Genomic DNA, 27,575 nt, shown 5'->3' with positions numbered 1-27,575 from the left:
AAATTTGTACAAGAAAAGCGCTTTTTAAAAATATGTACAATTATTAAACAAAGTGGTTCCAGTGAAATGCCTACCATGTTGTAGAACAGGGGCTTTCCAAACTCCGGCCCGGGGGCCAGATGTGGACTGTGGCGAGCCTCTATCCGGCTCTTGTCCCCTGAAAGCTTCTGGCCCATTTGGCTGAACATGATTGGAGCTGTGCTCTGGTTGCATCTGGAGGGTGTTCTAAGGCCCAGAGAAGTTGAATGAATGAGCTCATTCATTCATTTACTCACTCATCTAAGTTCCGTCTCTTATTTATATAAATTTTATATTTAAATTTTTTTTCTGGCCCTCTACACAACACCAGACATTTGATGCAGCCCTCTTGTTGAAAAATTTAGAGACCTCTGGTGTAGAAGTACGACTAACTTTAGATATAGGCTGATGGGTTCTGAGCTGTCTCTGACAGATCAGGAGAGAGATCTTGGGGTGGTGGTGGACAGGTCGATGAAAGTGTCGACCCAATGTGCGGCAGCAGTGAAGAAGGCCAGTTCTATGCTTGGGATCATTAGGAAGGGTATTGAGAACAAAACGGCTAGTATTATAATGCCGTTGTACAAATCTATGGTAAGGCCACACCTGGAGTATTGTGTCCAGTTCTGGTCGCCGCATCTCAAAAAAGACATAGTGGAAATGGAAAAGGTGCAAAAGAGAGTGACTAAGATGATTACGGGGCTGGGGCACCTTCCTTATGAGGAAAGGCTACAGCGTTTGGGCCTCTTCAGCCTAGAAAAGAGACGCCTGAGGGGGGACATGATTGAGACATACAAAATTATGCAGGGGATGGACAGAGTGGATAGGGAGATGCTCTTTACACTCTCACATAATACCAGAACCAGGGGACATCCACTAAAATTGAGTGTTGGGCGGGTTAGGACAGACAAAAGAAAATATTTCTTTACTCAGCGTGTGGTCGGTCTGTGGAACTCCTTGCCTCAGGATGTGGTGCTGGCGTCTAGCCTAGACGCCTTTAAAAGGGGATTGGACAAGTTTCTGGAGGAAAAATTCATTACGGGGTACAAGCCATGATGTGTATGCGCAACCTCCTGATTTTAGAAATGGGTTATGTCAGAATGCCAGATGCAAGGGAGGGCACCAGGATGAGGTCTCTTGTTATCTGGTGTGCTCCCTGGGGCATTTGGTGGGCCGCTGTGAGATACAGGAAGCTGGACTAGATGGGCCTATGGCCTGATCCAGTGGGGCTGTTCTTATGTTCTGATCGTGGTGAACCTCGGGTTTGTGCCCTCCCTCCCCTCCTTCCCCCTCAGTATGAGAGGAGAGGAATAAAAGTGACTTTTGAGTAAACTAGTTTCCTCTTGCCTATGAACTTGGAACTACAATTTTTATTTAGAGCAGGGGTGTCAAAACTTTTTGGCAGGAGGGCCGCATCATCTCTCTGACACTGTGTCGGGGGCGGGGGGGAAGAATTAATTTACATTTCAAATTTGAATAAATTTACATAAATGAATACATTAGAGATGGAACTTATATGAATGAATGAAGGTCTTGCAACAGCTCATGGCCTATAAGGCCTTGCACAAAGCAAAGCCAGCCTTTCCTTTGCTGCCACTGCTGCATCACAGACATAAAACGGCAAGCAGTGGAGGGAATCCTCATCCCACAGCTCACACTAGAGGTCAAATAGTTGGCCGTCACACTGAGAGCAGTTGCATCAGGCCAGCATGGGCTCCAGCAAGTGTCCGGAGGGCCAGAGGCTCATTGGAGACTGGGAGCTCCCTGAGGACTGGACTGGGAGTCCTCGAGGGCTGCAAGTGGCCCCCTGGCCGGGGTTTGGGCACCCCTGATTTAGAGAAACAAACCAAGTTTGAGCCTCTTGTACTCCTTTCAGAGTACCTCCTTGTGAAGGATGGGGAAGTGTATGCCGGCCTAAGTCTCACCACAGGGTTACAGGGCCCAGGAGCAGCAGTCTTATGTTTTTAGCTATTTATCCCACTTGCCAGATTTACTAAAGTGGCTTTCTGAAATGTTTGCACAGACAGGTGAGAAACAACAACCAATTTGTAGACCAGTAATGTGTGTGGGTGGGTTATATAATCTGAAAAGCTCAAGATGGAGACTGTTTAAAGCCTTCAGTCTTCTACTTTGGCACCTTGTGGATCATGCTATACATGGAAACAAAGTTGAGGAATATGCAGTAATCTCTTTGTTACATGGCAGAAAGATGGAGACAATTTGCCCCAGGGTAGCTTGGTCATTTGTGAGGCTGTGTAAACAGCCTATCCTTAGACTACCTTGGAGGTTTGTCTTCTCATGCCAAGTGGTAAGGATGTTTGTATTGCTCATCAGGTGTATGACTGTGGTAGAAACCTCAGTAAAATAGTAGTTCACTTTACTGGTTTACATTCAAGGTCTCATGGTTCTGAAGTACTGAGTCAGCAACTGAGCCGTTAGTTGTTTGATTTTTCTCTGTAAACCGCTTTGTGAACTTTTTGTTGAAAAGCGGTATATAAATACTGTTGATAATAATAATAATAATAATAATAATTAATAATACTTCAGAACCATGCAATGGGTGCATCTTGGCATCTCTATTTTTGGTGAACCTCTATTATTTGAATAGAGCTGATAGTGTCTCAATTGATAAAGTAGGTGCAAAAATTGTGTACTATTAATTGGGGATCTAAAAATTGCATGGTTTCTAATGGCCCAATCCTATCCTTGGAAAGTGCTGGTATGGTACAGCACAAAGATGGCCCTGCCGTCATGGCAACTCCTGTGCTGTATAGATGCTGGTGCAGAGGCCAGAAAGAACATGTCATGAGGGCAACCTTGCGAGCACAGAAGTGGGAAAAGAACATGGAGCAGGACATGACAAGGCAGAGCTGGTCACTGCTGGATCCCAAAACCCTATCTCAAGCCAGGCATACTTGCAATGGCTCCTCAGAGCTATAGCAGCAATAGAGCTGGTGTAGCTCTGAGGAGATCCACAGGATTATGTGGCAGGTAGCACACAGGTAAGAAGAACACTGCTCCTTACAATGTGCCTACTGGCAATGGTGGTGTTCCACCATGTGCCAGATCCTGATTATGCCACGCTTCTTAAAAACTGTGATGTGTTGCCGTGGAACAATAACTCAGGATCTGGATATTTAATTTGATGTTTGGATAACCTCCTTTCCTCACTACTATTTCCATTCCAGATTGATCTGACGAGTGATCACGAATTGAAAAGAAACCTAAAGATTGTGTAAATTCATCCTGTGTTCATATTTATTACATGTGAGTTGTGACAATCACAGGTACACAAAACTATAACAGTGGCTTTCCAAATTCCTGTGTTTCTATTGTGGTCCTCTACACAGTTTTCTGAGCTTTGCTTTAGCAGTCTTGGTATATAATCCATATACTGGTCAATTCAAAGAGTAACAGTACATTAATATTGTAAATTTAAAATTTTACTGTAAGAAAATCATTGGGTTATGTTTTTCCTTTGCAGAGATCACAGTGCTTTGGACCCAGCAATGGAGTATGTAAAGGTATGAAATATTTCATTACTTCTGAATTTGTATTTTTAAAAAGCAACCATTCTCTCCCATCTTACTAGAAATAATTATACAGGTTGAGCCTCATTATTCTCTGGGTTCTATTCCAAGTGTGGATGGCAAAGAAATGCACTATAACAAATCAATTTAAAAGATAAAGTTTCTTTGCTCCGGTGATTTAAAAACAGCCTTGCTGATCTTTGTGATGTAAGATCAGAGTCATTAAGAAGACAATTCATCAATCAGTCCTCCTCTAAGCGCTTACAAAGGTGCTTCACTCAGCCCCTCCCTTCACCAATGCAAAGTGATCACCTTTCTTTCATGTGCTCAGGGGGAAGGGAGGGGTTGCCTGGAGAGAGAAGGATTGATGGATTGTCAGCCAGCTGCCCTCTCTCTCTCTCTCACTAAGGAGGCTATTGTTAAAGGACTGTTCAGTTTTTTAAACTGATTTTAAAGGGGTGTATTTTTCCCCTTCTCCAAGGTTCAGCACATTCCTTCTCATTTGCAGGGGGCCATTCGTGTTGAGTCAAATCCGGGTATAAAAAAATCTGTGTATAACAAGGCTGGACCTGTAGTAATGTCTCTTCAATTCTGGCTCATTGTACTCAGTATGAAGATAGTTTGACTCTTTGAAAAAAAAAAAAGATAGCTAATTAGCTGACTTGAATCAAGTTAGCAGAAAGGGTCATTTTGTGACCTTGGCATTTAATCATCACTGTCACTGAGGGATTTTTTTTCTTCTGATTATATTCCAGCATTCATGCTGTTCTAGTAGAACAGGAACAAAACAAATTTGCAACTTGATCTTCAATGTGCTGTCTTGCCACAAACTACACTGGTATCAGTGAAAGTTTTATCAACTCTTTGGGCACTTTGTGTACAGACTCCCAAGTGCTGACCTATGTAGGAGAGAGAAGCATTGGAGCAAATCAGATAGAAAAACTGGTACGATTGATGAGACAGAGCTGGGAAAATATGCCCCCCTTTTTTGAACACTTGTAGTTGCCATATGGAGGCAGTTTTAGAAAGCACTGTATATTTTTTTTAAGTCCAGGCAGGTTGTCTGATGACACTGCTGCATCCAGTTATAACCAACACAATCTAAAATCACTGAAGGATTTTGGTGCACCAGTAAAAATGGGATAATCGAAGTAGGGTATGTAGTGTGGTCATCATGAAAGTCCTTTTTATGTGTGAAGCCAAAGGCTTTACAGTCAGGCTAATGTGTTATTGCATGACTCTTGGAAGCTTCTACAATACCATGGTTGAATGTTACCCCACATTAGAAGATCTAGACTTGAGAGCAACCCTCATGTCACCATTTATTGCATGGTCACACTCACAGTTGAAATGCACAATCAGAAAAGTTGCATAGTGCAGCTCAGGCACCATTGTGTGTGTGTGTTAAATAACTGTCTAGTATTAAAAAAGAATCTCCTTGCAGATAGAAAATAAGTGTAACGGGGAAAAGGCTAAAACTGTTTTCTGTAATATAGTTTTCTTTGTGCAGGGATGTTAAAGAAACAGGACTTTTTTAAATGAATGAATAAACCTTTATTAGGCATAGATAAAGAAACCGTAAAAGCAAACATAATCAGTCCTAATCCCATTTATCAAAAACGGAGTTAAGTTACTAAATTACTAATAATACATTTACAGTTCAACATAAAATATCAATTTTTTGACAGATTGCATTAAGAAGGCTTAGAGATGGCTAAAAGTAAAAATTTAGAAACTCCCTCTAGCACATCTGGTGAGCAGTCATTTAGGAGACGCTTCAGTTTTGCCTCATCCGAAAGACCATTCATTTTGCCGAGAAGTGGAGTCATGTAAGTATGGCGGGATCTAGTGTGCCGAGGACAATAAAAAAGAATGTGTATGATTGATTCAATATTTCCCAATTTACAAGGGTAGAGGCGTTCTTTATATGATATTTGCCTATATCCAGTGCTTTTTTGGTTAAAAAAAAAAAGGTGCAGGAACTCACAACGTTAATCTTTTATCTATCTATCTATCTATTCATTCATTCATTCATTCATTCATTTTTAAACCATTTTTTATGTGATGTAAACACATAATTGTGAAGAACCTTCTGCAATGGTTAAAAACAAACCATTTTTTATTGGAGAAATAAAATATTTTTTATGTGCTTCCCCCCTAAAGATGAACTAACTTCTGAGTAGATATGCATAGGATTGGGCTGTCAATCTCCACATTCCCTTTTCCTAGCTACTTTTTCTACACAAGGGGAAAAATACTGTACAGGTGCACTTGTAGCGTGTAGTATGTAGTGCGGCACTACTTCGAGGAGAGGAAGCAGTGAATGGATTCTGGAAAATGGCTTACATGAGTTCCATGTAGTAAAATTACTCTAAGCAACTGTGGGAGTAAGAACAAAAAAGGAATTCTTACACGAGAGGGGTCCTTAGGTGCACATAGAAACAGCTACGTTTGCAAACAAGCGATTAAATATGGTTTAATTCAGGTATCAGAATACTCTGTGTCTTTGGGAAGTCGCTTGGCATGTAATTGTATGTTCTCTGCTGCCCTGAGCAGCTGCTGTGCATTGCTGGAGAGGAGCTGCAAACGCTGGCTGGCGGAGGGCATGCTTGTGGGGGAAGGATGAGGAGGCTCTCTGGCAAGGCTGGACAGCACGTTGTACACATGTAGAATCCCTTTTTACCTGCCCTTAGCATGTGAAAATGGGTGCAGATATATATCTCTGCCAGGATTAAGAGCCCAATCCTAGGTATGTCTACTCTGAAGTAAGTCTCATTCTAGTCAATGGAGCTTACTCCCAGGAAAGTGCCTAGGATTGCAGCCTAAGAGCCCAATCCTAGGCATGTCTACTCAGAAGTCCACTTTAATGAATGGGGCTTACTGTGGATAGGGTGGCAGCCTCAGGGCCCAATCCTGTGCCTGTCTACTCAGAAGTCAGTCCCATTAGAGTCAATGGGGCTTCCTCCCAGGAAGGTGTGGAGAGGACTGCAGCCTCAGAGCCCCTCCTCTGCCTGTCTACTCAGGCTGCAAGGCTATGACACTTTCCCAGGAGTAAGCCCCATTGAACACAATGGAACTTACTTCTGAGTAGACATGCATAGGCTTGGGCTCTCAGGCTGCACCCTTTCCCAGGAGCAAGCCCCATTGAGCACAATGAGACTTACTTCTGAGTAGACATGCCTAGGCTCTTGCTGCAGATTGGCACGGGGGCTGCACCAGCCAGCTTCCTTCCCCACCTCCTCTGCCAAGCCAGTACCTGGGCATTCCTTGGGTGTCAGTTCTGCGGGGGGAGGGGAGGCGGGCTGGGCTTAGGGGAGAGCTTGGGGATGGGGGCAGGAGGGGGTCGTTGTGCAGTCAGGCAGGGGCCAGGTGCCTGCCTACCCTGCACCCCCAGCACCCACCCAGCGAATGCCTCTGTTTTGCTCCCCCCCCCCGGAATGCCTCCGAAGAGGAGGGGCCCCTGCAAAAAGGTGCCGGAACTCCGTCCCCCTGTGTTCCATTAGAAAAAAAGTCTTGCCTATATCTGCCTTCTGTGACCTTGGATGGAAAACAGGGGACACACACATTAAGTCTCCTGTAGTGCTAGAGTAAAAAAAAAAAAAAAGTGTTCTATGATTCTCTTGAATCATGAGTTCACCTCTTGGGCAAGATTCCCTCACCCAGGGTTTCAGTTTGATTTCTAATTTTGTGTGACTACTCTTCATCTACTGAGGATATAAACTCATTATTGAAATTTTTTCTCAGTAGAAAGATACAGAACAGCTACTATAGATGCTGTTATCCACCAAGAGGCAAATGATAGCCCTGTAACATCCCTAGAGTGTTGAGATTTGTTAAGCAACTGGCTGTGATTCTTTTTTTTATCGTGTTTTCATTTTACACTTACATAATGCATGCTGTTGACAGTAAGACACAAAGTTTGTCGGGTTTCCTTGAGCTCAGAGAGTTAAAACACACTCAAGGTTTTCTGTTAGTGATTTCAACTCTTCATTTTAGGTAATCTTTTACACATGTCTGTTTTTGAAGGAAACAACTTTGATAAGCAGAAAACTGTAAAAGTGGCGAAACGGAAGATCCTTTTTCTAAGTAATGATAGATAGGATTAAGTGATTAGAATGCAATCTTAAGCATTCTTACTTAGGGGTAAGTCCTACTGTAGTCAATAGGATTTATTTTCAACAAAATGTATGTGGCATTGGACTGTTAACAGAAATGAAAGCCAACACATTTAATCAGTTATTATATTTGGCTGGAATTATGAACATAGCATCTGCAATCTAAGAGAATGTTCTATTTGTGATAGTGTTGATAAAGAACTTTAGCATGTTCAAGGCAGTTCATATATTATCTCAGTACTCTTTATAATACACTAAGGTCAGTCAGTTGTTTAATATTCCTATATTATAGATGGGATACTGAGAGAATAGTGCTAAACCCATCTTTTTGAGTCTGTGATGAAATTTGAACCAGGACATCCTAGTTCATTCTTTTATGTCCTAATCTTATCCTCTACCAACCCAGAGCATGTGCTTCATGCTATGGGTGTGTGTGTGTGTGACCAAACAGTCTGGAAGAAGAAGAAAAATTTGTACTTACATCCCTTAGGCTGCCTAGCTCCAGTGGTTTTCCTCAGACCTATACCAGTCTGAGGAACTTCAAGGGTGTATTAGGCCAGGAAAAGGAGGATAAGATCTTGGTGTTTGCTGCTGCTGTCAAGATCTCCCATACACCTCACTTTGGCCAGCTCCCTATCCTGACCCATCCCTGCCACTCCCTTATCTGCTCCAGCAGGGTATCTGTGACTTCGTGTGCATGGGGCCTCCAGCTTTGAACCAGTGGCTCTGAAGTGCATGGTGGTTGTGTGGCTTTTGCACCACCGAAAAGGGGCTTATGCTGCTGGATTAGGTGAGTTCAGACTTTTAAACATTAGTAATTCAGTACAGGTCCAGCCTATTTATACACGGATTTTTTATACACAGATTTGACTCAACATGAATGGCCACTGCAAATGAGAAGGAATGTGCTGATCCCTGGAGAAGGGAAAAATGCATCCCTTTAAAATCAGTTTTAAAAACTGAACAGTCCTTTAACAATAGCCTCTTTAATGAGGGGGGGGGGTCAGCTTGCTGACAATCCCTCAATCCTTCTCTTTCCAGGTGACCCCTCCCTTTCCCCTGAGCATGTGAAAGAAAGGTGATCACTTTGCATTGGTGAAGGGAGGGGCTAAGTAAAGCGCCTTTGTAAGCGCTTGGAGGATGACTGATTGATGGATTGTCTTCTTAATGACTCTTATCTTACATCACAAAGGTCAGCAATGCTGTTTTTAAATCACCGGAGCAAAGAAACTTTGTTTTTAAAATTGCTATAGTGTGTTTTTTGCTATCCATGCTTGGAATGGAACCCACCGAATAATGAGGCTCAACCTGTATAGTGTTCAAAGCACTTCACATATTTAAATAAGCCTTTCAGTGGCTTTGTAAGACTTTATCCCCAATTGCAGGGAGAGGACTGAGATAGAGGGGAGATTTGAACTAGCACAGTGGTATTTTTTTTTTTTAGCACTGGGACCCACTTTTTAGAATGGCAATCTGTCTGGACCCACTGGAAGTGTTGTCATTAACCTTGAAGTGATTTCATGGCTGGAAGTGACATCATCAATTTAGGCTTCAAACCTAAGCTGCAATCAGCCAAAGATCCCATTACACAGTGCGCTCATGCTGTTATTTTGCATAGCTCACAATTCAGACATTTCAGCTTGGAAGTCAAAACAAAACAAAGACTTGGATCCTTCTCCAACCACACTGAACTCCTCCCTTTCCAGCATCTCATCTTCCTACCTATTCACAAGAAAGCAACATACCTCTCTCCCACCGGGAGCCTGCCCTGCAGCTCTGTACTGTATATTTTCAACTCTATAATTTCAGTGGCGGCTGAGCTAGATGCTATGTGACCCACCTGAAGTTGGCTCGTGACCCATCTAGTGAGTCCCAACCCACAGTTTTAGAAATGCTGAACTAGGGATTTTCAAGCTCCTGGGTCACTATACTGCACCAGATGACTTAAAATTGACAAATTTACACCATTTTTAGCAAATTGGCTTACCAGGGCATTTATATATTGTCTCTTAAACCATTTTCTCATGACAATTTAGAGATAAAATAGTTTAATTAAAATAAATTTAATTTAAAATTTTTACAGATAAAATAACTTAATTAAAAACATAAATTAATAAAAATTTTAATACTTTTAAAAGCAGTTAAAACCAGTAGCTAAGAACATTAAAAACTTTAAAAGGTCTATAGGAATATAAAGGATAGCAGCAAAGGCAGGAGGAGAGTCTATCTAGGGGAGGGGAGTTCCACATATGGGAAGGCCCAAGCTAAGAAGCCCCCTCTCCAGAGCATACTTGCCCTACCTAGGATGGCAAAGGAGAACTTTGTAGAGGAACTTGATATATAAGCAAATTGGACTGGGTTAGCATATCCTGGTGGTGCTTCAGTGATGGACCACATTCATTGCTTGCAGATGTTCCCAGTTTGATCTTAGCTGAAAGGATGTTGTGTAGCAAGTCTGAAACCTTGGACAGCTGCTGTCCTGCAGGGTAAGTAATACTGGGCTAGACTAGCAAGTGAATTGATGTATAAGGCAGCTACATATTCTTTACTTAATACTGGGCCTCGGTCCTGGCCATGAACTGGTGCAACAATGGCTATCATAGTTACTGCACTACTACTCATTAAAGCTCATGCATGATTCAGCAATGTAACCCAGCTATCTGACAGCATATATTTGTAGATTTTATTTAGACACACTGCTCCTTTATTTTTTTTATGTATGTTTGACTCTATTTAGCAACGTTACGCTTAGCGGGCAAATACAACCAACTGTTTACCAAGTGGTAATGTATCATGGTTTGCACATAACCACGTGGCAAGCTGGTTCTATGTATTGTCCTGCCAAGTGGTGAAGCAACTCTTACCACGCTTCCTCAGTCACTCAGCAACTTGGAAGCAGTGGGGATGGTTGCCAGAGACTTCTCACCACTAGGCAGGACAAACACTCTTCCAAAATGGTGACATAACCAGCACATACCTTCACTTGATAAATGTAATCAGCTTGTTTCTCTTTAGTGTTGGACAGACTTATGGGATTCATAGTGGTCTTGCCAAATCTGTTTGAGTTTAAATAAAATGTAGTTTTGGCCATCTTAAAGAAAATAATTGCAGCCTATGTCACATCTACATAATAAATGGGAACTAATGGTGTTGGCCTTGTAAATCTGACTTCTAGTCTGCTTTGAACAATATCTTGTTGCAGGTTTGTGGTATTGTTTACCTTTCATCATCTTCGCTTTTTCCATGTTCTACAAACACTGCTGTCTGTCTCTGAGGGAATAGCTGAGCTTTAGATGTAAATTAAGAGATCTTTCTAGAGATGCCACAGCGGAGAGTGAAAGCAGAAGGAATGAATTTTACTTCCTATTAATGTTGCTCAGACACTTGAGAAGGATATTTTTTAGCTAGCTCATTTGTAACATAAATTCTTGGGGAGAGAAAAAAAAGTAATGGTGCGGTAGACAGACATGCAATAGAATTTGTAGTCGCTGAATGCAAATGAATGCTTTTTATAACATCTAAAGAATTGATGCATTAGGTCATTCTACACATTAAAAAGGGGTTTGCTAATTTATACAAAAGCTGGACCCATGAACAATGTACTGATCTATTGAAGCCTCAGCATGGAGAAGTGGCCATATGACTAGAGCCCTTCTTTTGTTCTCTTAGCACTGCTGAAACTCTGGTCACAGTTAAATAGCTCTTTCAGAATTGGCTTTTATTCCCCAAGCGAAAATGGGCCAATACACTTTGGACTGGTTGCTAAAAAATAAAACCCACCACACAAAACCCCACACAGACACCACAAAAGAAAAGCTATATTAAGCAGCGTGATACACACATATGCTTTTTAAAAAAGCAAAATAATAGTCATGGTTGAAAACATCCTGAGATTTAATTTTCTTTTGCAAGGAGGGAAAAAAGACAGATCAACAAGAAGCCTGTCTAATATCCCCATCCCCGACCAAGAGAAAAAAAATCAAATGCTCCCAGCTGTGAATGTGGAAGAAGACAGAATTGGAGCATTTGGAATAAAATTCGCAGGACCTCTGTATGGTAGTTCTGCCCCCTTCTCACCCATTAAAAGTATCAAAAATGTGTTTTTAATACAAGAGGGCTTATTTCTTACTGTGCCTAGATCTTAAGAAAAGGAAAATAGAAGAAGGGGCCAGTGGTTCTCACACATTTAGCACAGGGACCCACTTTTTCGAATGAAAATCTGTCAGGTCCCACTGGAAGTGATGTCATGGCCAGAAGTGACATCATCAAGCAGGAAAATTTTAAATAATTCTAGGTTGCAATCCTACCCACATTTACTATCATTGTTAAAAGAATATACATAGTAATTTGTTAAAAGTACAGGACTGCAACATTTCCCCAAATGCAGTCACATACCATGGGAGCATCAAGTCTAATACATTAAAATATTCTTGACTTGTCTGATTTGCAGAGGCATTGTAAGGCCTTCAACCTGATTAAGCCATACAGGTTGCAATCCTATACACACTTTCCTGGGCGTAAGCCTCATTGAACACAATGGGACTTAGTTCTGAGTAGACATGTTTAGGATTGCGCTGGCAACGTTATAATTGGCTACAATTACGTAAGCATTTATTTTTTGCACCTCACGAGTTTAGTAACGTCCTTCTTTCCCTTAGGCATCAATACCTCTCACACATTTTGACATGTGTTTGTCCATGTAGGGTTCTTGTAGGTATGGGTTGCTTCATGAGCACTGACTTGACCCATCTAATTGCCATGCAATGCCTACGTTTGTCTCACCATGATCCATATGGCAGACTGGAAGAGGGTGGTGGGCGCAGGTGCTTATAGTGACTTCAGTACCACCATTTCACAGATTTAAAATTAGTACTTGTAACTCTCCAATTCTTGTACCCAGAATTGCTGCCTGAGCACTTTTCTCTCCCTGAACTATAAATGCTGGAAGGTCTTCTCTTGCTTTTTGATATACTCATTTTACTTGTCTACTCTGGTTTCCCAAGCAGGAAGATGTTCATAAGGTTTTCTTTTGTAGATACCCAAAATATTTAACTTCACAATGGATCTGGTTGTGCTTATTATAGAACAGCTGAAACTTGAATGCATTTAGCAATGTTTATTGTCTGTCAGTGTCTGGGCAGTTATTTGAGGAAAGTTTGGAGGGGAGGCAGTACACTGGCCTTTTGTGTTCATGGCTGTGCTGTTCATGTGTGTACACAAGAGCCAAGAAGATGCATCCACTCCTCATTCAAAGGTTTAATTTCGAGTTGGAGCTGAAACATGAAGAACTCTATTGAAAGTGTGTGTATGCCAACAACATTTTAAACAGATTTTAAGGGAGGCATCTGGTGGGCTGCTGTGAGATACAGGAAGCTGGACTAGAATGGCCCTAGGCCTGATCCAGCAGGGTTCTTCTTATGTTCTTATTTAAAATGAAATCTTTCCCAAAGGCAAAATGAGGACAGTGCCTTCATTGAGGGCATGTAAAATGGGGACTATTCCTTATTAAATAGCAACAATTGAAGCTTAGGTTCCACAAGGTAAAAAAAGTGCAGAACTTGTACAGCATAGTATCATTAGTGGCAATGATTCCATTGCTTCCAGTTGCTTTCAGAAGAACAACACAGGCAGTACAGCAAGCTCTCTTGCCAAAGTATAACAAAGGAATTCACAAATGGAATTCTCTGTCTGTTGAAGACCCACTTGTCAGTGTTACCTTCTGTCCCAGCAGGACCCTTCCATTAAGCTCCTTTTGTCACATTGTTCCCCGCACCCACTGACCACCCACTTACAGCTTCAAAACCCACCCGCGCAGTTCCTGCAGCTCATTGTTGGGTCCACCCTGACATTTCCTTGGGGAAACATTGTTCCATGTGGCTCTGCAGGCCAGTCCAGAATTTTATAGAGCTGACTCTCCTGCAGGAAGCATTGCTACTCATCCTGTGACATTTATTGAGTGGTAAATCACGAGAGGACAGAGAGCAATCGTTTTTATTACTCTAGCAAATTAAAACTAAGCCCACTTTTTTTGCAACTCGTTGCTTCTTTCGTGGACAATGATTACACTCATGACTGGTTACTGGCACAAATTTCCTTGGCCTTGCGGGTCACGTATCCACGTGTTGGATTAATGTTCATGCCCAAAAGATAAACCAAAACTAGTTTCTCTGTCAAATATGGAAGGCTGGCTTTTCCTCAAATTTGTCTTTGGCACAACTAGACTAGAAAGAGGGTGATCTGTAGAGCATAATTTTGAATGGTGCTTCTTGGTTACTCATGAATGGTGTTGAAAACTGAATAGGGAAAATTTGTTAACAATTTTACTTTAGAAAAACATTAAAGTGACTGATAGGGATCAGCAGGCAAAATGCATAAAGTAAATGACAAGTGAATAGACTGCTAAATCTTGAAACTTCCATGTCTAAGAAAACTTCAGAATTGCAAGTACTGTATTGCTTCAAATAGGAGCATGTTGGTGCTTTGGATAGGTGGATCCATTTGCCTCTTGCCTATTTTTGCCTTCTGCTACTCTGACACTTCAACATTGTTCCTACTTTGCCACTTCTCTGACATGATTTTAATGCACCGTATTGTGGTGGTGTTAAATTTGCCACATATGGATAAATATGACAAGGCACTAAAGATTTCTGCAGGGTGTTGCTTTGTTTGTTCATATGTGCAGATTTGAAAATGAATGGCATGCATGTGCAGTAACCTTATTTTAAAACAACACTATAAAACCAATGCCAGGCCGAGACTAGGGGGCAAATTGTGGCAGCATGTCTTTGCTTTCCTGATGATCTCTAATGTCAAAAGGGATCTTTTCTTGTTATCTATCGTACATGAGTCTAGGACAGGGGTGTCCAAACTTTTTAGCAGGAGCTCTGGCACTGTGTCAGGGGCCAGGAAAAAAAAGAATTAATTTACATTTCAAATTTGAATAAATTTACATAAATGTATATATTAGAGATGAAACTTATATGAATGAATGAAGGTCTTGCAATAACTCAGGGCCTATAAAAGGCCTTACACAAAGCAAGTCCAACCTTTCCTTTGCTGCTGCTGCTGCTGAATCACATATGTGAAACAGCAAGCAGTGGAAGGAACCCTCGTCCCCCAGCTCATGGGAGAGGTTGAACAGTTGGCCATCATGCTGAGAGCAGTTGTGTCAGGCCAGCGCGAGCTCTGGCAAGTCTTCAGAGGGCCAGAGACTAATTGGAGACTGGGGGCTCCCTGAGGGCTGGATTGGGAGACCTCAGGGGCCGCAAGTGGTCCCAGGGCCGGGGTTTGGGCACTCCTGGTCTAGGAAATAACATCCTCTGACTCTTCCTCTTGTTATGCAATAGCTGCTGAGGTTCTCTGTAAGTAGCTGAAGACTGGAAATGGTTGACAAAAGTACTAAAGGAGGGATGGACAGCTGGCTACCTGGGGGCCCACCCAGCCTCACATAACCCTGATCCTGCAAACCCCTTAATATGCACCATAGCTCCTTTTCAAGCTCCCTCTTTGTATTTTGCAGTGAGTGTCTGACATACCGAAAATGGGGGACTTTGCCAAGCCTCTGTTGCCCAATTGGGAGTAAAATACATTTTTGTCTATTTTTTTCATCATTCATAGGGAGTGAGTGGGCAGGTAAAGCCAATAATGCTGCCTCTTTAGCCTTTCTCAATTTCAAATATGGTCTCCTGCTTAAAAAAATTAGTTGCAGATCTGGAACTAAAGTACTTTTAGGGTCTTGTACACCTCAGAAACATACTATGCTGCCTGACTGTTCACTCTCCTAGCTGGCCTGTTCATCTGAGAACACAATCTTATGCATGTGTACTCAGAAGCAAGTCCCATTATATTTAGTGGAGCTTACTCTCAGGAAAGAGTGCATAGGATTGCAGCCTGACACAGTTAGCTCTTTTTGTGTTCTTGTTTGTCATTTTTGTGCAGGAGTAATTTTTGTCCAAAATTTTGTTCAAAAACTGAACTTGAGGATGGGTGGAATAATTCTCCCAGGATACAATGATCTAAGAAATTCACCCCACCCCTCAAGCAGCCATTACAGAGGCCTTTTCAATTGTGCAGCTTAGACGCAGTCATCACGATGACAGGCACTGCTAGTTAATACTGTCCTTAGGCATCTAGTTCTGTGCTATGCTTGTTGTAACTTGTGTGTGTGTGTGTGTGTGTTACATTTCTACTAATATTTTTTTTTGCCAGATTCTGAGTTCTTGAGAATCAAAGGTGAGAGAGTATTTTGTTCAGTATTTCACAAGCAAGGGAAGACCCAATATACAGATCCAAAAGTTCAATTCAGTTACTTACCTGTGTTCCCCATTACAGTAATGGTATCCAAATGAGCATTGATGTTGATAAATCGTAACTGGGATGCAAATAAATGTGTACAGGTGTCCTTTCTAACTCTCTGCATTTTTAGTCTCCATTGTATTAGAGCTGTGAGCTACTAGGGAAAAGATTTTGGCATATGTTAACTTCATTTATTCTGTTATAGAGGCTTTCAGGGTTTTAATTTTTCTAATACAACTTTTCAGCCAAACATCTCACTCTGAAAAGATTGGCAAGGAAGGAGCTATGCAGTAATTTGCAGATATTGTTTAACATTAATCACCATAGTTGCTTGTTTAGCTGTTGTTGGATCCAGTCATGTAATTTCTACACTTCAAACTTAATTAGGATTATGTTATTTGAAAGCATATCTCCTAATGGAGCGCCTTATGGTAGCATACTGCCCTCTAGTGTGATGAACAAAATCACAGTTGGGTGTTTTTCCATTAATGCGAAAGAAAAATTGAATGTCTGGTATTAAAATGTAATCATTTTAACAATAGCCACATGTTTACAAATGGGATAGTGAAAGGTGAAAAGTTGTTTCTGTTTTGGGGATAGTTTTTAAAGCTTTGCTTGAACTTTGAGAGATTCTGGAAAAGAGAGAATACAGATAAATAGCTGTTTCTGTAAACATCTTGTGTTTCAACTTTATAGCACCAATAGATCTCTTAGGGCCCAATCCTATCCAATTTTCCAGCCCAGGTGCAGCAACAATGCAGCCCCATGGTAAGGGAACAAATGTTTCCTATACCTTAAGGAGGCCTCTGTGACTGCTGCCCCATTACAAGATGCAGTGCATGCCCCATTCGCACAGTTGCACCGGCAGGGCCTAGGAGAGGGGGGTAATTTGTACCCAGGCCCAGGGTCGGGGGGCGCCCAGGAGCCAAAGGAGGGGTCCCAGAAATTTCCTAGGATCTTACGTTTTCCAATCTCACCCAGACTCCCTGTCCGTATGGGATGCTGGGGGCACTCCCATGGGCACGTGGTGGTGATTGCTACCACAAGTCATACACACCAGGCCCAGGAATGCATACATTATTTAACGGTGTCACATCTGGGAAGAAACTGACCTGCTACAGTAGTTCTTTGGCTTGGGATCTGCTAACTATGGAGTGTATAGGAGCTTAGTGACACAGCTGTGGGCTGCAGCTACTGCAGAAGTCAGTTTTGGTGTACACAGGACATTTTTTTCTATTCTAGTGTAAGCCCAAATACAATGATGCTAATCTCTTGCAATGATTTTCTATATTTGAAATATTTTAGAGGGACTTAGGAGTGAGTTTGGTTTTCCATATTACTGTATCTAGCTGCCAACACGAGGCAGCTGCATTGACCTGAGCTCTGCATTGGGAAGCCTGGTAGACCTGGGCTCCAAAGACTATTCCGTCTGTTGCCATTTTCTTCCTGCCTGTTTTCCCCCATTCTGCCCACCCCCATTGCCACCCTCCCCCCACTCTGATTTACCCCCTCCCTCTTTGGGAAGGGGCCCAAAAGAAACTTTGTACCCCCTGATAAAATTCCTCTCAGAGGCCCTGTGCACCGGCACTGAAAAATTAGATAGGATTGGGCCCTTATAAATAAATAAGAATTTACTGTTATCAGTTGAAAACTTCAAGTTGGTGGTATGCCATATTTTTTTTTTCAGTGATGTGGATGAAACCATTTTTATTATAATTGACCAAAGCTGCAAACTGAAATAATTGCAAACACTTTGGAGACACTATATTGTATTGGACTTGATGCAGTGAAACTCATGAAACTGACTGAGCTGAGGTGAAATGTTAAGGGAACAAAACTCCCAGATGGTTTATAGTACAGATCTGTGAGGAAGGGGAAGAGGTGAGTTTGGATGGGATTAAAATTTCACATTAGCCTTGGGATCAAGTAGTTTTGTGGTGCAGCAGAGGACTAAAAAGAGATTCCAGGTCATGGGAAACCTAGCTGGCAGGGGAGACTGGGGGTCAGATGGCTGAAGAGTTAGGCCAGGAATTTTCAGCATTGTGGCACACTGAGAAAGTCCTTAAATTTTCAAGGCACATTGTTGGTTTTTTGACAATTGACAAGGCATACCATGATGCTGGTGGGTGGCTCACATCCCCCAATGGCTCTACTAATAAATGGCTCTTCCCCAAACTCCTATGGCATACCTGTGGACCATTCACAGCACACTGGTTGAAAATTGCTGAGTTAGGCAATTGAAATAGGGAACCTGAGGGAAGGGTAGTAAGGGCAAAGCAGCAGTCAGAGGAGACTTGAGGAAAGGAGGGAAATCTGAGTAAAGAAGTGGAAGGCAAGAGAGGTTTGGTGGCATTACAGTTCTGAGCCAGGGAGCCTAGAATTGCAAAGTCTGAAATTTAGGCATTAATGAGGTTACCATACTTCTTAAGGGTACACAGAAGAGGCATTCTGCCTTTTGTGGTCTCTTTGCCCATTGGGGCATTGTGACTAGTCAACCCAAAAGGGCAGGAAGGCTGAGAAGCTGCAGAAGGGGGAAAATTGATTGGACTGAATTTTGCATACTGATTAGAAGGAACTAACCAACAACCTTGGCTGCAACCTTCTCTTAGGTTTTCAACTGCTCTGACTCTTATCTGTGATTTTGATTCTTGGCATATTCTCACTCTGTGACTTGCTGCCAAACGTAGTTTTTTTTTTTTTAGTTATTGGACTTCAGATGAGGAGAGAGCCTAGTTGTCCAATCCAGCTCCTAGTAATGTGGCCATGGGGGGAGGGGGTGAAGTAGCTTGTTTGATTATGGGATAGGAGACTCCCTCATGTGAGGGAGACATTATAAGCTTCTAAGAAGTGGGAGACCAAGAAATGTACCCCCCAAATGGCTAAGGTTATTAAAGAGAGATGAAATTTGGTGCACCCTCAGCCCAAGGTGCACCAATTGCTAGAAAAGCCTGAAAGTTGGACATTTTTGCAGGTGACACTTGACCTGGGAGATTAACAGCACAATCCTAACTTGCTCTGGAACAAGGAGGCTGGCACGCCTGCCCTGTATCCAACACAAGTTTCAGGCTGCAAATGGATTGGCCCAGGGCAAGGAGAATCAGTTCCCCTTACCCCGGTGGGAAGGGGTGGGGGGCGGCTGCTGCAGTCCCAATGGATCTACTTGGATCTGCGCCAACTAAAAAAGTGGTGCAGATCTGAGCTGGCCGGGACTGCCCTGGAATGGGGTCAGGATCAGGCATAACTACTGGGTCCCAGCTCTAGCTCACGCTTCCCAGCTGCCTGCCCATGGGGCAGCCTGCCACCTGTCCTCCCCCCACCCCTGAAATCTCCCTCCTTATGCCCCCCCAGACCCCTGTGCTGACCTGGAAAGGCTGGCACATACTTACACATCCACCAGCACAGCAGGGCTTAATTCGGCCTCTGGAGGCCAGCGTATGTCATGCACTGAACAAACCAAGCTGTACATGATCTGGAATGTTGGGCTGTGTGAATGTTCTGTGTGAATGTTCTTGCCTCTTTAGGCTCAGATTTGGGGAAGCACTTTAAATCACAGCCAAGAACCCATATCACGCTGAAAATCTGCTTGCAGAATCTGCTTGCAGAGCTTTATTTACTAGTGGGAATAGATTATAACATATAATTGTTACAAGAATGGTAGTAATTGTTCAGTTTTCGTCAGTGATTCAACCTTGTCAAAGTCCTTAGATCCTTTTTTAAAGGAACAAAGTGAAGCAATTGCGGTAGGCTTTACCTCTTGTCAAAGTATTGTCGCTGTCCATGAGGGGGAGCTCGAGGGTAATTTGCTGCTGTACAGATTCTGGAAACAGTCTTGGACTGTATAACAAAGGAGACACAGATTATATCTCAGCCCAGAAACTGGTACTGCAGGAAACCTGCTACAGTTGTAGAGAAACAATAATTTTAAAGGAGAGCTGAAGATGCTATGAAATGGACACCCTTGTTCATAGTGTGTCTCTGGTCAATAGGTCTTGCAGGTTTCTGTAACGATTCAACACCTGCAAAGTCTGTTTGACTGCTAGTGGTGGTAGGGCACAGTAGGTGTTTTTACCATTCTGTCTTCAAGTCTATTTAAAACTGGTATCTAACTTTATCCCTAGCAGTCATGCCTTCAACTTCCCTCTAAGCAATGACTAGGCAGGGGTGTCAAACAGAAGGTCCCTGGGTTTGTTGCAGCCCCCAGAAGCTCCTTATCCATTCTATTTGGGCTCTCCTAGAGCTTCCCTTTCTGTTGTGCCACTTCTGCCAAAGCATCATTTTGCAGAGCACTTCTCAGCTGCTGAGCTGCGAAGTGATGCCTTGGCAGAAGCAGCGCTGCTGAAAAGATGGCCATGCTCTCCCATATCTTGAAAATAAGATCAAAATTTGCATAGGTTTCTCTACTGTCATTTGCAGCTTATGAGTTCCTATCTGAGTACAAAGTGCTTATTTCTGACCATCTGCTTAATGACTTCACTTCTTGCTTAATGATGTCGCTTCCAGCCCTCAATAGGCACCATGAATGCTATTCGGCTCACTATATGAAATTAGTTTGACACCCCCAGACTAGAAGGCAATTTACTAGAGGTTCACACGAGTTTAATAGGGGTTTGTGTGTTTCTCATTAGTATAATGGAAGTCATCTGACATAAATGTTGTAAAACCAGAGTGTGTGCACATGCCCTATGTATGTGTGTGCATATATAGAGTAAGTCATACCTGACATTCAACCTTGCTAGATACAAATTGGTGCCAAAGTTTAGCACTTTTCGGTCTTCTTGATTTTAGTGGAAAGGTTTAGCATGTATCTTAACCTCTCCTGTTTCAAAATCAGTGGGATTTAGAAGTGCTGAACTTTGCTTGAAATTTTTCATATCAGTTGAACTAAACTCAGAATAATAATAACTTAATTTTTTAGCAGCTATATAATTACTGTTTTCATTCTGAGTGGTTATGTTAAAATGAGCTGTGGTGTATTTTTCTTGAATAATTTTTGGTGTTCACCCATTGTGAACTGGATTCTGTGAACAGATGCCTTGCATCTATTTGTCTTTGTCTATTACATCACTTTCCTGACAGATGAAATTGACACTAGTCTACCCCTATTCTGTTGGATGGATCCAAGACAGTACATGCATGCAACACATTTTCAGTTTATTTTTTGCCAAGTGACAACAATCTACCTACATCAGTCATTTGCTAGACGAATCTCAACACCTAGTTATGTCTCTGTAATTAGTAGCATTTGAGGGAATATGTGGGAGATAGAGGATGAGTTTACAGTATTTATGACAGTAAAAGTGCCTTTGAGTCCTTCTAGCTCTTTTACATGTGTGAATGTTGTTCATATGAAGGAGGGAGCTATTGTTTTAAAAAAGTGTATGTTCTCGCAACCATTGGTATTATATTCAGGGAAGGATATATCTCTGTAAACACATGGAACAAGGTGATACATTGATACACATTGTGCAGATATACTTGGTTTAATGTTTTACCATGTGGTTCCCAACTTTTTAACCCTCTCTTGACCTACTGGGCCATTGACTGCAGCTCCCCATTAGGGCTACAATCCTATATGTTCTATTGGGCAGCAGGGTTTTTGCAAGGATTCTGTGCTCTCCTAGCTGGTTTCCATGGGGAGCCACAGCTCACAATTTGAGAACCACTGGTAACATATATTTTATAATCTCCCTTATTATTAGTCAGGGTCATAGTTTTGTAATTTAAACTGAATTTTTTGTAAAGGATCACACAGCAGATAAAAGTGTAACTACGGCTGCAATCCTAACCAACTTTCCAGCTCCAAGGTAAAAGAACAAACATTCCCTCATCTTGAGGAGGCCTCCATGACTGCCACCCAACTGTAGGATGCAGCATATACCCCACAGGCACAGCTATGTCAGTGCTGGAAAGTTGTTTACGATTTGGGCCTAAGAGCACAATCTTAACAGCATGCTCGGTCAGCATGCATTCAGCCTCTGTGTGGATTAAACAAGGTAGGTCCGTGCCAGCCTAGTTTGGCTGGCAAAGGGGCATGGGGGGCAACCAGAAAGTAGGAAGGTGGCATTCCAGGGTGAGGGAGGGCAGGCTGTGGGTGGGCCCATGGGAGAGCAGTGGGAGAGCAGGGGGTGGGGCTGGACCCAGCACCTTTGCCAGATCCCGACCCTGTTCCTGGGTAGCACGCACAACTCCGGGCTGCTCGGATCTGTACCACCACGAGGTCGTACAGATCCAAGTAGACCCATTGGGGCTGCTCTGGCTCTCCCTGGGGTAAGGGGAAGCATTGCCCCTTGCTGAGCTGCTTGCAGCCCAAAACTTACACTGGATACGGGGCAGGCCTGCCGGCCTCCCTATTCCAGAGCAAGTTAAGATTGTGCTGAAAATTGTTTTAATGTTACATGGCTAAATAAAGTACACCTGACTTGATATGAACGTCGTAGGATGTGTGACTGCAATATGAATGCAATTTCATATTATAGATACAGGAAATGCAAAAAAAAGTGCTTTAAACATCCTATGCAAATGCAATCAGTGGATTTCCCTTAATAAGTGACCCTGCTCTGTAAACTGTGATCAAATGCAGTAGCTTTTAAGACAAACAAGTAAAATAGAGAGGAAGATTTTTAAACCGTTTTGTGTCTAGTATGATAAAGGTTTATATGGTTGTGCATGACATGGAGAAAATAGAGAAGTTTTCTTGCAGTCTTGTAATGCTAGAACTCGAGATCTTCCAATAAAATTGATTGGCAGCAGGTTCAGGACTTTTCGCACCACAGGCACCCGCATATAAGTCAACCCCACAGATAGGTCAAGGGCAGGTTTTTGAGCCAGCAATCATGGAATTTTCTATGACCCTCGGATAAGTCGGGGGTTAAACTTAGGGGGGTGTCTGACTATAGATTTTACCCAAGGACAGATCCTGAACAATAACCTACCACTAATTCTTACCCAAGAACTATAGTCTCTGATTTATTAAAACATAATAAAAGATCATAGGATACATTTTTATTCTTTTTTAAATTCTGGTCTTCACCACCTTTTTGTAAGCACTATCAGAGTAAGTGCACTGTAAACAACATACCAGTAAAACAGTGGTTCCCAACCTGGTATTCATGTACTCCCAGGGACACTCAACAGGACCTGTAGAGGTACTTGAAAAAGAATGGAATAATGGCAGAAAAAGGCAGGCCATGCTCCAGAATGCTTTGCAGGGCCAGCAAGGCAGGAAGGAAGGTTGCTAGTTGACTATGAAAGCCCCACCAACAGCTAGTTTTTGGTCATCAATTCATGTATGCACCAGTGATTGAAAACCAGCACAGTAAAAAAGCTGAAACATAATATGATCAATCAGCCAGAATTTCTCAGCACACGTCTGGTGCAAAACAGTGTGAAGGCAGAGTCTTCTGTTCTTCAAACAGATGAAAAGAGAAAACACTCTGATGAATACATGAAGTCTGGGTTTTCATATGGGGGAGATGAGGGCTTGTATTATTAATTACAAACATTTTGCTAATAGGAAGGGTACAATTTATGGAAATGGGCTGCCAAGGGATATGCAAGTGAAAAAGGTTGAACCATGAAGCAAATCCACCTTTATGGTGTCTGGTGTGTTAAGCCTGAAGCTCTACATACAACATACAACCCATAACACATTACTGGGAGTGTGCAATTCAATTCACAGCAGAGAGATGCAGCTGCATATATTTGCAGCCCTTTTTATTCAGAAGTAGACCCACTGCTTTCCATGGGTGTTATTCTTAAGTCATGGTGCACTGAATTGTATTCTGGGAAGGAGGGTCCCATCCTGTTTCCAAAAACAGACCTGCATAGCAAGCATTTGCCAAGCAGAACCAGAACCAGGCTGCAGCAGAAGGAAGGCGATTAAAAGGTTAACTTTGGCTGGAATTTGCCCGTTGCTGTAGAAATGATCTCTGCCCTGCGTGCCTGGTGCTACCTGCTGCTTGAGAAACTTGGCGCCTGCCTGCCATTTGAGAAAGGAAACTGTTCAGAGTTGAAAGGCTCTGCCCCGGAGATCAGACGAAGTGAGAATTGGAGCTTGATTACTTGGCAGAAATTTCATGAGTATCTACAGTAATTTAATATGTGGCCTTCACTACAGTACTATGCAGTGATGGGTGCTAGCTTAGATACCTTTTTATAAAGGGATTGGACAAATTAGCAGAAGACAAGTCTATCACTAACTGCTAAAAATGATGGTTTATGAGAGCTCCATGCACAGACTGAGGCTGGTTGCTGTGGAGGGCTATGTTGGTTGAGGATGATTGCTTCAAACATCCTAGGATCATCTGGCTGGGAAGCAGGATGTTGGACTAAATGGACCTTTGGTCTTGACCAGCATAGCCGTTCTTATGTAGAACATTAGAAACATTTATGTCGTGTATATTTTTTGCGGCAACTGTACAGTGAGGTTCTTAGGAAGAAACTATTATCAAACACTTCCTGCCTGTCTGCTTCATGGACAAGTTCTAAATTCATCTGTTTCACACGCGATTTCTGCTTCCATCTAAAATTAAACACTGGATGAAGTTCTCATATTTATAAATGCCTGAATGCATTTTTGAAACTGTTTAAACTATCATCTCACAATGAATGCCTGCCTTGTGGTGGGGAAATCCAGTAGCAAATTATAATATTGAATAAAAGCAGCATTTCATATATCCTCTGTTGCAGACCAGTATATGCTTTCATGACATATGTTGTAGCCCTTTTTAGACTGTAGCATTTCAAACTGCAGGGAAGAAATCCTATGTTTGGATAAAAGCTGCCAGGGGATAGGACAGTAAAATGTGACATAGTGGAAATGGAAAAGGTGCAAAAGAGAGCGACTAAGATGATTACTGGGCTGGGGCACCTTCCTTATGAGGAAAGGCTACGGCGTTTGGGCCTCTTCAGCCTAGAAAAGAGACGCCTGAGGGGGGACATGATTGAGACATACAAAATGATGCATGGGAAGGATAAAGTGGATAGAGATGCTCTTTACACTGTCACATAACACCAGAACCAGGGGACATCCACGAAAATTGAGTGTTGGGAGAGTTAGAACAGACAAAAGAAAATATTTCTTTACTCAGCGTGTGGTTGGTCTGTGGAACTCCTTGCCACAGGATGTGGTGACGGCATCTGGCCTGGATGTCTTTAAAAGGGGATTGGACAAGTTTCTGGAGGAAAAATCCATTATGGGGTACAAGCCATGATGCATATGTGCAACCTCCTGATTTTAGAAATGGGTTATGTCAGAATGCCAGATGCAAGGGAGGGCACCAGGATGAGGTCTCTTGTTATCTGGTGTGCTCCCTGGGGCATTTGGTGGGCCACTGTGCGATACAGGAAGCTGGACTAGATGGGTCTATGACCTGATCCAGTGGGGCTGTTCTTATGTTCTTATGTGAATGGAAGGCTGTGTGAGAATCCTTCTCCGTATCATGCTGGCTTTCCATAGATAGTTTTGTTTTTACATGGGGAAGTGTTCAAATGTGTAACCTCCCATTGCAGTCTGAAATGGTTGAGTCCAGAAAGTGCTGTTCCGTATGCCATTCAGCAGTGTGTATGGTGTGTGAGAGATCTGTAGCATTTCTTGTACATATGGAACCTTTATTGGCATTAATGTAACATTACTTCCTAGCTATATTAAGGCTTTCCCTCTCATTATTTTTAGGAGCCCTGCCCTAAATAGAGATAAGTCTGTGTGGTCAGGAATTTCACCCACTAAAACTTCCTTTGGCCTGACTTGGTTCTTGAATTTTGCTTGTCTTCAAAGTTTGACCACTATTCCATGTTGATTAGGGATTTCTGTCTAGATCAGGGTTCATAGTGATGCCCTGTTTCCTTTCAGTATATGACTTGAGTTACTTGCTTGAGACATCTGGAACTATTTCCTCTGTAAATTCCTTTCTGCAGTGCACCTGCTCTCTTGCTTACAGCACACACTGTGGCCTGAATTCAGCCATTTAATCTGCAATGTACTGCAGGAAGATATATTTTGAAAGGGCTGCAGCCTTTATATAGAGAATCTGTACGCAAAAATAAAAATAGCAGGGCTTATGTATAATAGGTAGAAATTTATGCTTCTGTCTACGGATCTCAAAAATGATCTTCACCTATGTTTTCAAAGGAACTATTTTGAAGTCTAAAACCTACCTCCTGTTGAAATCAGTGGCAAAAATTCCATTGATGTCATAGTGGAGTTGGGATGGTTTTCATGCGTTTTTCAGTATTCTTTAAACGTTGCTTTCAAAGCTTGCGCAGGTGTGTCGGACCAGCACCAGGCCTGGAAACTTACCAGCTGATCTTTTAATTAAACGACAGGAGGCTGCATTTACTAGGATGACGCCAGCAGCAGCTGTGCTGATGTGACTGGCTTCTCTCCCTTGTCATCTCACGATGGGTTGCCAGCAGCTCCCTAATTCAAAACAAACAGACTTCTTCCGCCGCCCCTTGGTTACCTATGCCTTAGGATGCAACACTGTTTGATGTGAAGAGTAACAGAAATATGCAAACACCCCCCTGTGACTGTTCTCTCAGGGCCCTTTCTCTATCTCTTCTCCCCCACCCCCACCCCCATCAGTTGTGTACCTAGTAATGCTGCAGAGGTGAGCATGGGCATTGCCTGGAGGAACAACTAGACTAGAGTGACTGCTCTCTGGGTCCACTAACTCAGATGCTGCATGCAGCTAAGAAAGGTGATGCCTTTTGTTGGATTGGGATGGGTTGTGCCTGTAATATGGGGTATTCCCAAATAGAAAGAGAGGCTCTCAGAGGGTTAGGATTTCATTGGTGAGCGGAATAGAGTCCCATGAGGCTTCTGGTATGTGCTGGATGCAAGAAACTGAGTGCAGAGATGCCCTAGATGACAGGATCAGCTTTCACTGAGGAAAGAGCCTGAGATTAAAGTTGTGAGGTGGGGGAGTGCAGAAGCCTCAGCAGGCAGCAGCTAAGCATAGGAGCTCAGTGGGAGCTCCTGACAGTAACTGGGAGAGAATCTTCTGTTCCACGGGAGGGTTTGGCCCACGGCAGAAGATTTGAAAATGCCTAAAGACTGTAATGTGCTTCAAACGCTTGTAGCCTCTCTCTGTTGTTTTTATCATCATAAGGCCATGATTGGAATCAAGGTAGGTGGTCTATCATGTTAATAAAAATGTTTTGGCAAGAATGCAATTGGCTAGTTACTTTAAGCATAGTTTTATGTGATGGAAATTTTGTTTAGAATATGTTTATCTCTGGAGATTTTTTTAGTGTTGTGATAGTACAGAACATAATATATGGTCAGTATAACGTGTGGTGTGTATTTTTTGAACCTGAGTTGGAAGATCATGAAGTTCACTGACTGATCCTGGGTTGGTCACCGTCTCACTGCCAAAACATAAATTAACCTACCCCACAAAGTTGATGTGCTAATAAAACGTGGAAAATGGCCCATATGCCACCTGGAACTATTTGTAAGAACAAGGTACAAATGCAACAGAAATACCTGAAAGTTAACCTGATCTCATAAACATTAAGAAGATAACTTAAAGTCAACCTTCATGCAGGAGGAAAGCTGCATCACAAAGCTGTTGGATGGAGGAGGATTTGTTTACAAATTGATTACTGGATTTCATGAAGC

The 27,575-nt window shown here is 42.4% G+C and overlaps 1 protein-coding gene across 1 annotated transcript in view; it reads left to right on the top strand.

Moving 5' to 3' along the window:
• The window catches only part of BCAR3 (BCAR3 adaptor protein, NSP family member), a 93,644-nt gene that overhangs the window by 32,868 nt on the left and 33,201 nt on the right, over positions 1-27,575 (top strand). Inside the window, exon 3 of the mRNA XM_066623465.1 lies at positions 3,500-3,539. Within this exon, the coding sequence (XP_066479562.1) occupies positions 3,500-3,539 (40 nt within the window). The remainder of the gene's footprint in view (positions 1-3,499; positions 3,540-27,575) is intronic.

Source organism: Tiliqua scincoides, chromosome 4 (genome assembly GCF_035046505.1).
Source record: "Tiliqua scincoides isolate rTilSci1 chromosome 4, rTilSci1.hap2, whole genome shotgun sequence".
In the NCBI taxonomy this organism is placed as follows: Eukaryota; Metazoa; Chordata; class Lepidosauria; order Squamata; family Scincidae; genus Tiliqua; species Tiliqua scincoides.
This window is presented reverse-complemented; position numbering and strand designations above follow the sequence as displayed.